General features: G+C 36.6%; 1 protein-coding gene across 3 annotated transcripts in view; it reads right to left on the bottom strand.

Annotated features, from left to right (window-relative positions):
* The window catches only part of LMAN1 (lectin, mannose binding 1), a 50,870-nt gene that overhangs the window by 19,847 nt on the left and 17,019 nt on the right, over window positions 1–14,004 (bottom strand). For all 3 annotated transcript variants that reach the window (XM_039544527.1, XM_039544529.1, XM_039544526.1), the window contains exons 7-12: window positions 13,034–13,092; window positions 12,156–12,288; window positions 10,370–10,563; window positions 10,173–10,243; window positions 1,930–2,083; window positions 242–363 (exon numbers count right to left, since the gene is read on the bottom strand). In XM_039544527.1, coding sequence (XP_039400461.1) covers window positions 242–363; window positions 1,930–2,083; window positions 10,173–10,243; window positions 10,370–10,563; window positions 12,156–12,288; window positions 13,034–13,092 — 733 coding nt within the window. The remainder of the gene's footprint in view (window positions 1–241; window positions 364–1,929; window positions 2,084–10,172; window positions 10,244–10,369; window positions 10,564–12,155; window positions 12,289–13,033; window positions 13,093–14,004) is intronic.

Consider the following 14,004-nt stretch of genomic DNA (forward strand, 5'->3'; position numbering starts at 1 on the left):
TGTAGCACTGTGCTAAGGGATATATACATCAAAGAGAAAAGCTGACTATGCTATTTTAATCTGTCAGCCTGGACAAATCGATAGTGTGTGCAAATATATAATAATAAAATATTTTAAAAATCTAACAATAATACAAGTTTGTTTTGAAAACAATGATTAATATGATCATGTCACTTTAACTGTACTTAAAATTAGAACTCCTAAATAAAGATATTTATCAATCTTTTAAAGAGTAACTTACCTATACATGATATAACCGATGAATAACACTGTTTGAACTGCTACAAAAATGAAGAAGTGAGTTGTAGATAGGCATGATGGAAATGGTGGTAATTCTGGACACTTTGGTTTCTCATTTGATGGCTAGAAAGCAAAAATTTGTTAAGATAATGCAGAAAGATGCCAATTGAATTTTTAAGACTGCTATTTTAAAAAACAACATTTTCAAAAGAAAGTTGCACATACGTGTTTACAGAAAGAACAGGGGAAAGTGAAGGAGTGTGTGGGTAGGAGACTCAAGATGTAACTTTGTTTTAATTTTTATTTTTGTGTACGAGAGCTGAACAGATTGAAGTTACTTGGAGGCTGGGAGTACAAGGATACATGTTTAGTTAAACACCCCAGACATAATAATTAAAAAATAATTTCTTGCAGGCCTTGTAAGCCATTTGAGCGCAACAGTGGTGAAGGGGCCTTGAATTATCTAATCTGGATCGTAGTTGGGAAGTTCCAAATGCCTGAGCTCTATGCAAAATAGACACTCTCCATGTTAAAGCACATCAGCATGCTTGGACTTTCCTTGCAGCAACAGAGGCAGCTGGGAAGTCTGCAGATGATGTTATTACTGAAGCACATGCTGAAGCCAGTTACTTATGGTCTTAGAAACTGGTGAAAAGAAAAATCATGTGCCACTGTTAGGGGAACACATCAGGTTGTGGGACAAAAGGTGCAACCTTTTCTTTCAGTTTTCCAGAAATTCCAAGCGTTTTTGCTTTGTAAATACAGAAGTGAAATATGGCATGGCCAAAAACTATTTGAGATGTATTCATACTCCGAATGCATCTCAGGCCTGTTGCCAAAGACAGAACAGGCCTATTATGGATGGAGCTCTGCTAAATACATTAGATGGACAAATAGGAAGTCATTTGAATCAATGTTCCCAGCTTACAAAGAAAACATTGCATCATTCAAAACAAAATAAAAAACCCAACACACACGCACCCCACCAAGTCTGAGTGATTCCACAGGTAACAAGTTCTAGGCTACTGTATACATAAATATTCAAACAACAATATTAAAGCAACTAACATGCAGTATTTGACGGCAATTCCCACATAGCTTCTTACAGCTGGGGTTTTTAAACGATGGCAGCCCTTGCTTTGCAAATATGATAAAAATAGTGTATGTGCCCCCCATGCACATACAGGTACCTTTATAATAAAAAGGGTTTTCTAATTATTAAGTATTAGCTATGACAATTGCTGTAGGTCCTCTTCATGCAATTTGAAAAAAATAAAAATTCTAGTGTAGTCTGAGGAATTATCTTCTAAGTGGTCACACAACATTTATTTTTGATCAGATTCTGAACAATGTTTGTGTTTGAGTGTGCATTTACCACAACAGCAAACACTGAGAACTGTGCACGCTCAAATGGGCAGTTGTGCATTTAACTGGCCATTTACATTAATACAAGATTTGCATGCACATTATAAATCTGATTTTAAGTTAAGGCAGTTAAAAATATCATGCTTTTTATGCCTATCTTATCAAAACACGGATCATGCAGTTAAGGCAAAACAGTTTCAGTAGAGCAGCTTAATGAAAGATTAATTGTTCAGTAAATTACATGCTGGCTTTTCCCAACATTTCACTAACAGCCATATGCTGAATTTCCGCAGCCATTCTTTACACTAGTAGTACACAAATTACCATATTTCGCTGTACTAAATGCTCGATGTCCCTCTTTACTATATGGAGATGCTCTTTGATGTCATTGAAGTGCTGAGTTGTTTCATAGAGTCCTCCGGCAGAGCCAGGGTGCTGAACTCCACTGACCAACCTCAGAGTGTCACCCATGGAATTTCTGAAAACAAAAAGACGACTTGTTTCAGCATAGGGCAGTTCCTGAAAAATCCCCCCTTGCATACATGCTATATTTATAACCTATTAAGATTAGTTTCAATTTAACATCTTACAAACAAAAGGTAGGACACTTTTTTTTTATAGCTTCCATAAATATCTGTGCAGCACTTTGTTTTTCAAAATACCTATTTTTAAACTTGCATTGAGCAGAAGAATCTTAATTTTGTAGAGTGCAACATGTCCCAAAGCTATAGTAAAAGTAAAATCAGCTCTATGGTGAATATTCTTTTGCTAAGCATCTGCTTTGGCTTATTTTTTGATGAAGTCTCAAAGAAATGTTTTGAATCTGTGGATCTGACCAAGGCTTTAGGATAAACATGGTATAATGCTATCTTTTAAGGAAACTAAAAGCTGTTTCCCCCAAAATAAATAAATAAAAATAATGCAGTCATGTAAGAAATAAAGAAGAGGCTTTAGGGATAAGAAAAGATTTAGGGCCATTCATGTTCCATGATTACCTTTTACATGAGAAACTCATTTCCCTATATACACTACTGTAATACTTAATACTGTGTTCACATGAATTCATTTTGTTACAACAAATCAAATTAAATCCACAAAAAGTTGAAACTCCATAACTAATATAAACTAATCAATGAAGAAAACATACATGCTCCTCTATCAATATGTTCATATAATTTTTCCCCTATTGTGATGCTTCTTTTCAGTTGCAAAGAGGATTAAAGTCTACAGCTAAAACATTTATCATGTGAATGTTAATCCCTTCATTATTAACAGAATAATCAAAATTTATATCTTGGATTTAATTTACTTTAAACTTTACATTTTGTTCAGACAAGACAGCTTGACAACTATCTGAATGTAAAGCCTTAACTCTTCATCCAATGGTCTGTGACTCAACTTCTATCTAAAAAAACTCAAGTCATCTGGCTTGGATGTTTACCATTGTTGTACTGCAGTTACCAATGCGTATAATTCCACACACTAGAAAGACTGTTAAACCATTTTTATACATTCTTTAAAATTCAAAATAGGATTATGTTTCTTGTAAGAGCTAGAGGTGAAAGCAAAGATCAAGTTTTGCTGCTAGTGTTCGATCATCTATAAATGTAATGGTTAATTTAAGTAATTATAATTAATAGTTATAATACAAATTAAAACTTTAAACATCCCCTAACTTTTGCATTAATTACCAGTCACATCGTTAAACTATAATTTCAAGATCAGTCCTTTTATTTTTGGAATTCTGTAAGGGGAAAATGTAAAAAGCATAAGTATCCAAAAGGTAACAGGACAATGCCCCATACATATCTACAAGCACTACACCACAAATATACTGTTTATCACTGCAGATTCTGTGAGTGGTTTTGATTGTAGTAGTATATGTATTGTTAAACCACAGCTCACTAGAGGTTTCTCCCTTCATTGTGATTGCAGTAAAGTGTATTTAGATCATTTGGTGGGGAGGATTCTTAATTTGATCAGTACTGTATATCCTGGGCTAACACTCATCTCAGTTTTACCCCAGACATAACCAGTACTGAGTTAATAAGAAGCACTCAAGTTATTTAATTACTAACCATACTGGTATAATATTTAGATATGACTAGCCTAAAAATCTATTTGTTTCTTTCAGTTACTAATATGGAAATATTCTTCTTTTCATGAGCTGACAATTAGATTTTCATCTGTTTCTTGAATTTGGTTACTATCCTTAGTTTCTTTATGAGGCTCAGGGAAAAAAAAAAAAATCAACCAATACAACATGGTAGACTTTCATTCATTATTAGGTATATTTCTCCTTGGTACAGCTTTTCAAGAATTCTACTTTTCTTCTCCACCAGTCTTCTTAAATGACAAAACCCAGGAATCCCCTTTTCATTTCAGGTCTCTCACAAAAAGATAAAATAATAACTTAACATAAAAAGTATCCCTCTCCACAGTACTCTGTTTAAAAGCTATTAAAGAAAAAGTGAGTTTTAAGAATAGTTACAGTCTGCTCTTCCTGGTTAAATTTCAAATTTAGAACGGATAATTCCAGGAGATTTACTTCACAATAAGCAAAATATTGTCAGTCATAAGTTACTGCATGACTTTTGGTATTTGCCAAAAATAAGTTCCCATTCTGAACACAATTCAAAATGTACTATGAGAAAAAGGGATTTACCCTTTGAAGCCATTTTCCTTCTGCCAGCCACTGCTAACAACACTAGCCAAAGTGGCCCTACAAACAACTCTCAATCTTTCTTTATTTTTCCTCTTCAACAATCAGAAAAATAACTAGGCTTGGCAGAATTCGATTTTTTTTAAATAATTGAGAGATAATATCAGTGTTTATTTTTAAGCATTTTTATTTTTAATCTATTTAAATTTTCACAGTTGAGGGAAATTATGATCAGGCAAAAGGGTTGACAATTATTTAATGACAGCAGATATTGAGATTCGAACAGTTGAAGCTTTATAGCTATTAAAACACAAATCACCACATGTCAAAATATACAAATATGCTTAAATCAAACTGTAATAAGTTCTCAAGCAGCAGTTCTCACTTAGCCTATATGGAAATTTCGATCATCATTGATGGAAATATTTTTTCACTAGTTTGTGTGTGTAGGGGGGAGGAGGATGTGGGGTGTGTGTGTATAAAATTGTCATTTACAGACATTTACCTACAAAAAAATCTAATCCTTCCAAGCCTAAATAAAACTTTGAATGTGACAAACTGTATACATGCTAAGTAAGAGTAGTGAACTTTTCATCCAATATTTCCTCTGCGCCCCCCACCCCCAGTTTTCTTTTTATCATCACTATATCAGAAGTCAATTTGTGAAAGCAGGCCTTTGTTTGAATTACTTTTACAAGTCTTTTTTCTGGAACAGACTGCATATATTTGAGAAATAATTTTGCTTGTAATCTAAGCCATGCAAGCTATATTCAACAGCTATAGTGACCTCCACCTAATAAACGCTTGTTATAATGAAATCTGTACAAATACAGTACATTGATTTTTGTAATAATTTATGTCCATTATATATGGAATGACTTTATGGGAGCAGGTGTTCTAAGTCTCTGAATCAACCACTGACTTCTAGCACTAAGAATACATGATGGGGTAATATTAAAAAAAGTAAATTAACTATGATCCATTTTTGTTATTAAAAGAAAATATTAAGTTCTCTAAATAAATGTGGGCCATGTCAAATTTAAATTATGTTGTTCCTTCAAAGACAACATGCTGTTTGTTTCTATAGTCTACACTAGTAAGGATTCTTCTGTAATCAGATGATTAAGAAATCTGCAAATCTTGACATGAAAATTACTTTGACAATAAGTCCTTTTCCTCTAGGGATGACCAATAAAGCAGCAGTGGGCTGTTCATTTTTGTTATTTCCTTATCTATAACATAAGACATTTCTTTAATCTAAGCAGAAAATATAAAGATGTTACGCAAATGCGTACCTAATAAGTAGTCACTGAAAGGGCAGACTACCAATGTTAACAAGAAAATCTAATTTACTTGCTTGGCATAAGGATTGGTCAAGAATATTAAAATAAAAGCTTTCCTGGAAGAACAAGAGTGAAAATGGAAGTACTCTAATCTTCGTTCTACAAAAAACCTGACCTACTTAGATGAATTACAAGATGTTTCCCTTGAACTATTAATACTGGCAAAATACAATTGTTTATAATTATAGCATAAAGTTGTCTGCAAAATTTTTACAAAAGATAATTAATGTTTTAACTTTTGTGAATACAAAGTTAAAGGAATTAAATTATACAACTGTGAAAAATTTTGAATAAAATGTACAAACATGCCTTTCAGAAAATTCCCAATATTAAATAGTTTTATTAATACTTAAGCTACAAGCCACTACCAAAGAACAAAGTGATAATTTATGTTTACAAAAGGTTCAAATAAGAGTAGCTGTGTGTCAATATACAACTGTGAGCAGATATTTTTAAACATGTATTATTTGGGTGTCTCTCAATCTCGCCTGTTGAACTGTTCCACTCTTTATAAATAGTCATTGGAGTAGGGATTTGAACTTGGGTCCCTCACATCCTAGGTAAGTGCCCTAACAGGCTATCGAGTAATTCTCACTCTCTTTTCCTGGCACAGAGACAACTGTAATTCACAGTAGCAATTCATCATTCATGACACTGAACCAGGGCTTTGGAGCTGTGCTCCGGCTCTGCTCCAGCTCCAGGCAAAATCCTGCAGCTCCACTGCCCCGCGCTCCAGCTCCGGGCTCCACTCCAAAGCCCTACATTGAACAGTCACTGGACCAGAGAAAGACAGAATGATTATAGCGCAGGAGTTAAGTCTCCTACATCCTAGGTGAGTGCCCTAAGTTCAAGTCCCTACCCCAATGAGCGTTTTAAAAAAAAAAAGAATATCTTCAACAGAACAGACTGAGAAAGATCCATATCAGAATATCCCATAGCCCAATGGCTAGGATGACTGCCCCCACCCCGGTGAGGGAAACCAAGTTTTAAATCCCTTTGCCACATCAGGCGGAGGGGAAGAAATAGAACCTCGGCCTCCCAAAACCCAGGTGAGTACCTTACCAACTGGGATAAAGGTTATAAAGAAGGTGGTTGTCCTCCTCCGCCATTTTCTGGATCTTGTCCTCCTTTGCTTTTGATATTTTGTTTTGAAATTTTTGGGTTTTGATTTTTTGGGTTCGGTCGAAACTATTAGTCAAACTCAAGGCAAATAGTTTTGAGTTGATCAAAACCGTATTTTTCAGAAAATAAACTATTTGCCAAAATATTTTTGCCCTGCTCTACCTCCAATGTCATTAATTGTGCTACACAAAAGACACTTTGGTGTATTAATTGATAGATCCATTTTTTACAATGACTTGCCACATTCATTTCTAAAACGATAAATATCTGAACAAGTTAAATGAATACAAACACATACATGCTAAGATGCACAATGTATCTATTTTGAAGTGCGGTTACTGAAAGGCAAATGATTTTCTGACTGCGAGATTGTTAAATGTTTCTCCCGCCAAAAATCCAGGAGATTGTATTAACATGTTTCTTACAATGACATGACACATGAAGAACTCAGGAAATCTGAAGTTACAGTTAACATTTCTGTATTTAATGTGCAGCTTGGCATCAGATATTGTACGAGAACACTATGATTAGAGGTAATTACGGTTGATATTTTCTTAACTTTTTGCATTATAAACACAGTACACAGTTTAGTTTTCTTGTATAGGATTTCTTTGTAGATTAGGTCGGAATTTTTCAGAAGGCCCCAGTGCATAGAACTGGAGCCAGGTTTTCAAGAGTTAAGACAAATTTTCCCAGAAGTGCTCAACACCCAGAAGCTCTGACTCACAAGAGGCACTGGACTATTTTGAAAATCCAGCCCCAGCTGAGAGTGCTCAGTCTGTGTTCCCTCTAATGCGCACGCCTGTGCGGCCACACAGGAGCCTATCAAAGACTGCGCACCTGATGAGGAGAGCCATGTAGCCACAGGGGCCTGGAGAGGTGAGAGGTATGTGTGTGGGGGGGAGAATAGGGGGAGTTTGAGGCGCCTCTCCCGTGGCCCTGGTCCGGGGACTGCTGCAGCGGCGAGAGGGCTGGGGAGGGGAGTCCTCCTCCCTGCCACAGCCCTGCGGCACATACCCCAAACCCCTCATCCCCGGCCCCATCCCAGAGTCCACACCTCCAGCCAGAGCCGCTCTTTCCCCCCCCCCCCAATACCCCAAACCTCTGCCCCAGCCCTGAGCCCCCTCCCACACACCGAACGTCTCGGCCCCACCCCTGCCACGCATACTGGTGCATATAACAACATTCATTCTGCACATGGATGGAAAAAATTAGAGGGAACCTTGCGCTCAGTACTTTTTCAAGTCTGGTCCTTGAACTCTCATTCCACTAAATTCAATGGGAAACTGACTTCAGCAGGAGCAGGACTGGGCCCCTCACTGGGATACTAAATATTTGTTTTAAATATAGAGGTTTGGGGAGTGTCTAAACAACAAAGGTCAATGATACAAGACTTACAGAGATTTGAGTAGTCTATGTGACTAAAAATGCAAACAACCGTAAAAAAAAAATTCTGTGGGATGCAAACTAAAAGACAGGCTACAGATCAACGTGGAGCCATTTAGACAACATAGTGACTAGGAAAGGGATCATCTCAACTACCACTGTGGTAAGGAGCTATGCTTCTTCACTTCATCTAAAACATGTTTCTCTCTTTCACACACACACACACACACACACACCCTAAAAGTAATTCAAGCAGAGCTGCTTCACTCAAAACAAGTGATCAAATGAAGTTATATGGCAAAAAAGACCATGAAGTTAGAATCACAGAACCGTAGAATATCAGGGTTGGAAGGGATCTCCGGAGGTCATCTAGTCCAATCCCTTGCTCAAAACAGGACCAATCCCCAACTAATAAAGTTAGTAGGTATAACATCCAGCTAGATATCTTTAAGCAAGAGGAATGGTAAACCAGAGCAATAAAGATTAGATACACTTAGATACATCCAACCGATCTAATCATAATAATTTTTGATGTACATACTGAAGAAAAAATACTTTTATCTGAATGGTAACTTCTGAACTTTTACATACAAAAAATATTAAAATGTATGAACTTTTGAACAGTGCTAGTCGATGTCCCTGGAAAGCTAACTTCCTTAACATAAACTTGTTTGACACTAACACAGATACTGGAAATATTTAATTTCATGTGTTTGCTCCTGGCATGAAAAACACCTATGCCTGGCAGAAAACACTTTTTTCAGAAGCCAGAATTCACTAATGCAGTGGTTTTCAATCTTTTTTCATTTGTGGGCCCCTAACAAATTTCAAATACAGGTGTGGACCCCTTTGGAAATCTTAAACAGTCTGCATACCCCTAGGGGTCCGTGGACCACAGGTTGAAAGTCACTGCACTAATGTTACAGTCTTTTGAGATAGTTACATTGCTAAAATATCTTCTCATGATGAAGTACAAACCTGAGTTCAAAAAAAGGATTAGATAAGCTCAGGAAGGATAAGACCATCAATGGCGATTAGCCGTGATGGAGCATGTGTCCCCCCAAGATCTGGTCGACACTATACACCTCTACGTTGCTCGTGAAAAATCCACATCCATGAGCGATGCAGTTATACCAAACTAATCCCCCATATAGATAGTGTTATGTCATGGGGAGAGCAGTAACCAAAAGTGATACAATATTAATAACATGAACAAACAAACAAAAAATCTATTTTTACTATGTCCAGAGCCAAATTCAAGAGGCTATAAGACTGAGAAATATCAGCCAAATTAAAAAGTTGTCTACTTTTCAATAAACAAAATTAGTTTGGATTTTAAGCTATTATGGTACAAACACAGCCATTTTAGGTGGTGACAGAAAGATTAGAGAAAAGAGAATGTCTTTCAGTTTGTTTACTGTGTGCATTTTATATGCAGGGAAGAAGAGCTTTGTATAATCAAAGAAATGAGATGATTCATAAGTCCACAAAGGATCTTGCTATGGCCAAGGTAATTTGCCTGGGAAGCACAAATGCTATGAAAATATTTTCTATAACACTCCTCAAAAGTCACTTTCACTGTTTCCCCTCCACAGTCAGTTTCCCAGTTTGTGCGGCTCCTTTTCCACAATGAAATAGGGAAGAAGTTTACTCTTTTAAGAACAAAAAACCCAGGAAAATGAGATTGTAAAAACAGAAAAATTGACACGTGGACTCAGAGGCAAGTGCAGTAACCTGAAACCTCTTAAAAATTGACTAGCCTGCCAGCTGATGATGTCCCTTTAACCTCATATTGTCAGAGTAACGTCTGAAATCTTAATCCTTCATGTACCTATGTAAGAGAAATTTAAAGAGGCTCACTTAACTACTGTCTGTACATGAATGTCCCTCTACACTCATGTAGAAATTTTTCAGATTTGAGTTTGACCTGTCCTAAACTGGTTTAAATCAGGAAGAATTACAATGAAGTACAAAATGGAGTTAGACCTTTGTAAAACCAATGCAAGAGAAATCTGAATCAGGTCTTCAACAAGATACTAAGGACACACGCTTACTTCATTTCATTCACTTGTCTGAGGACCTCCTCTTGAGTTTTCACAATAGTGTCAAGCTCTTGTTGGGAGACCTGAAAAAACAACCCCCCCAAAATGGTCAATGCCAGAGTACAGAGCTATGCATGTAAAAAAGTAGTAAACTGATTATGTTTGAATTCATGTCAACATATTAACAATGATACACATTTTGAGTTCACCTGTCCTTGTTGGCCTGGAATACCAGCTCCTCTTTTGGTAATCTCTTCTGTTACTGCAGAGACATACCTCCTCTGCTCATCAAGAATCATGTCCAACTGCCTATTAAGCTGCTTGATTTCAAGATGAATTCGATTCTGCCCTTCAAAGATTTGTCTCAATTCACGATCACTTACAGTTTCATAGAAATCATCCGCTAAAACAAAACAAAAAAGTGACATTATAATTCTGCATTTTCAGACAGTCAAATATGTGCACGCATAATCATATGCCATAGAGTTTTAGTTCACCTCAGACCCAAAAAACACCCAGAGGTTATGAGTACACTCATTTTTGTATTTATATTAATACCTGCAGCACCTCAAAACCCCAGCCTAGGATTAGAGCCTCTTCTGTATTAGTCACAATAAAAAAAACCAAAACACACAAACCAAACCCCAAACCAAAGGCAGTCCCTGCTTCAGAAAGCTCAAGCTGTGATTCAGACAACGTGCAAGAAAGACAAGGTCATAATATAGACAGACAAGTTCACGTAAATTAGTAGTCATAGTGGTCTCGGTAGTCACCAGCCTAACCATTGTCAATCAGGAGCAATTTGAAGGAATAATCGTAAAAGTACATTTTAAGGAGAATTTTGAGATAAAGAGGTCTCTTTCCAAATTTTGACAGGAGTTCTTCTCAGGCAATGTGGGAATGGGAGAAAAGCAGTCGATCAAAACCAGCATTCAGTAGCCAAGAAAAAGCTGAAGTCAACTGCGCAATAAAAAAAAAAAATCTGATTTGAAAGGCAAGGTGGGGCTAAAATGGTAGAGGGTTATAAAGTGAAGACAAGAAGCTTGAGCGTGATACAGTTGGCAAGGGGGAGTCAGTGGAGGAATGCAAAGTGGAGGGCAGGGTGGTCATATGACTGGACAAAACAGATGATCCTAGCAGGAGACCTGGTATAGCTAAAATTTTCTAAACTGGGTCCCTAAATCCATATTTAGGCATCTAAATATAAATGACCTGAATTTAAGACCAGCTCACTCACAATTCTCATTTAAGTCACTGGGCGCTACAGGTGTAAGATCCTAAATATGGGTTTTGGAGCCTACTGATAGGTACATATATTTTAAATACCATTATGTTAATAATTTGGGAGTACTATTTCTTAGAGGTATGGTATATAATACACTTAGGCCATAACTTTCAAATCTAACCCTGAATTAACAAGAGTTACTGGTATTTTTAATATTTCAATGCTAGTTATTTCTGCAGAGTTGAAATTAATGGGACTCAAATATCTGCTTGAAGTTAAACATATGCTCAAAGGCTTTACTGAACAAGGATAGACTGTTGAATTAGGGCCTTAACAACCAACACATCACAGACAGAAAGAGGATCCACAGAAAACATTTGCCTGGCTCCTTACTTTCAGATCAGCAGAAGAGATTAGTTTTCTCAATAAATTTACAAGAAACTGTCAAACTTTTTTCCCAGCCCATTAAAAAGCCACCTGTCCACCCATCACCCCACAGGCACACAGACTTCTATTCACTCCTTCAGTTACAAAGGAACATCATACATGTCTGTTAATATTTCAGCAATCCCTTGGCATAGAGAAGTCCAAAGAACTTCTGGATAAAATAATTGACATAAAGGGAGTTGGGGGAGCTCAGGATTTATGGGACTGGGCCCCAGTTCTAAATACACTAGCACAGCTAATGTAATCGTGAGCATGGATATCATCATCTTCAGGTTTAATAATGTGTTTCCCCTGACAATTAATAATTTGTTTATTTAACTTGCCTGGCTGCCCTTGCATGTCAGGATGATCCTTCTGAAATTCTTCCTTCTTTTTATCCAGTTCTTGCTGAAAATGCTCAAACTCCTCTTGATATTTCTCTTTATCCTTCTCAGGAATTTCTGCTTCTGGAATAGGCTTTAAAACAATTTTTAAAAACAAGGTATTTATATATTTACTAGAAATCCTCAACATTTTCAGTCCTCTTTCCAACAAATCTCATCTCCCAGGGGCTCTCTTGTCAAGATTTGTTCACATTCGGAGGCAATCAAACATGCTTCAACACTCATGCTACTTGCTATAAGATCTACACTTATGGAAACACATACTTCAGAGTGTAAAGTTGATATTATAAGACACTACACATCCCTATTATGATTCCTACCATTTTAATTTTTCCTACTGTATTTGTGGAAATTTTTTTTGCACTTAGAAACATCAGAACTTTCTACTGTGAGAGACAGACAGACATTGTGAACAAATACTACAGCACTAAACAAGAGCCATGCAAAGTAGAAAGTGAAACTGGCCAAGCATTTTCCAGGAAAGAGAAATAGTGAAAAGTAAATTTTTAAAATTTTCACTATTAATATAAATATGTCAAAACAGGTATATTTTGTTTTTTAAACTATGCAATTTAATTCAGTGCCCTTTCAAAGTGTCTAGTTTAAGATTTTTCCACATTTTACTATTCAGACGTTATATTGTATTAGTTTCATTTTCCCAAGATGATAGATTGTATACCCACATCAACATTTTGAAAGAGAAAAGAAAAACATGAAATAAGGTGCTTCAATGCTGACATTTTAATAGACTCCCAGCCACATGCTGAACATACGCACATCTGTAAAATTTATATATTCTAGTGCATAAAGATGCTTACTGCTTCTTTCCCAGGCTCAGTCAACTGGAAAGTTAGGAAAGACAGTACATCATGGTCATCTGGATAAAAAGCAAATACATCAAATTAGTCTGAATATACTAGTATTTAAATTACCAATATTAGTTATGAAATATTTTTTTCTAACGCATTATACATTTATTATTGATGTTTCTGATTTACTACAATAAAATTTTAGCCTTCTTTTGACTGTTGGGGTTTTGTGGTATGCCATCTCAGTTCTCATTAGTTGGTCACTTGGATTTGTAGCCCAGAGGAATGGCATACCAAAGACAAAAGCGAGAAAGTCTTCTAATATAGTACTTTAAAAAGTTACAAGGACACACTAGTGTATTAGATAATTTCCCTTCCACCTGTCTGTCCCCTGCCTGCCCACCCAACCGCGCAAAAAACAAAACATACACATATATAATAAAAACAAAACACTTATTTATGTGTGTACACACACACACACACACACACACACACACACAAAGAAAGAAGTTGGGAAGTACAGTCAGTCTGGCTTTAAAGTGTTCTAATACTCCTTTGTTTTATTTGGGATGAAACTACCAAGTTGCAAATCTCAAACCTAAACAAATAGATGGCGTTTGTTTTTAAAAAAGTTTATCTTTTCAACAATTCCTTTCATATATCCCCTAAAGATTTTTCCCCCCCCGTGAGCTTAGTACTCATGAATGGTGTTCAGTTAATACTGTTGGAGACTGACGTCCTCTAAAATTCACCCAGATGCAGAGAGCGGGCAGTGGGACTGCACAGGGAGCAAGGAGTGGAGGTGGCACAGGCAGAGCAGGTGCACAGGGTGTTGTCTTTCTCCATACAGTTAAAGGAGTCTCTGCTCTAGCCACAAATAGGCCAAAGCATAAAAGGTGGTTTGGGGGGAGGTCATGACCACTGTATCTATATTATGGGGCCAGAAACCACAGTAAAGGAAGACTGCAATAGTAACTGTG

Source organism: Mauremys reevesii, linkage group 6 (assembly GCF_016161935.1).
Source record: "Mauremys reevesii isolate NIE-2019 linkage group 6, ASM1616193v1, whole genome shotgun sequence".
Taxonomy (NCBI): Eukaryota; Metazoa; Chordata; order Testudines; family Geoemydidae; genus Mauremys; species Mauremys reevesii.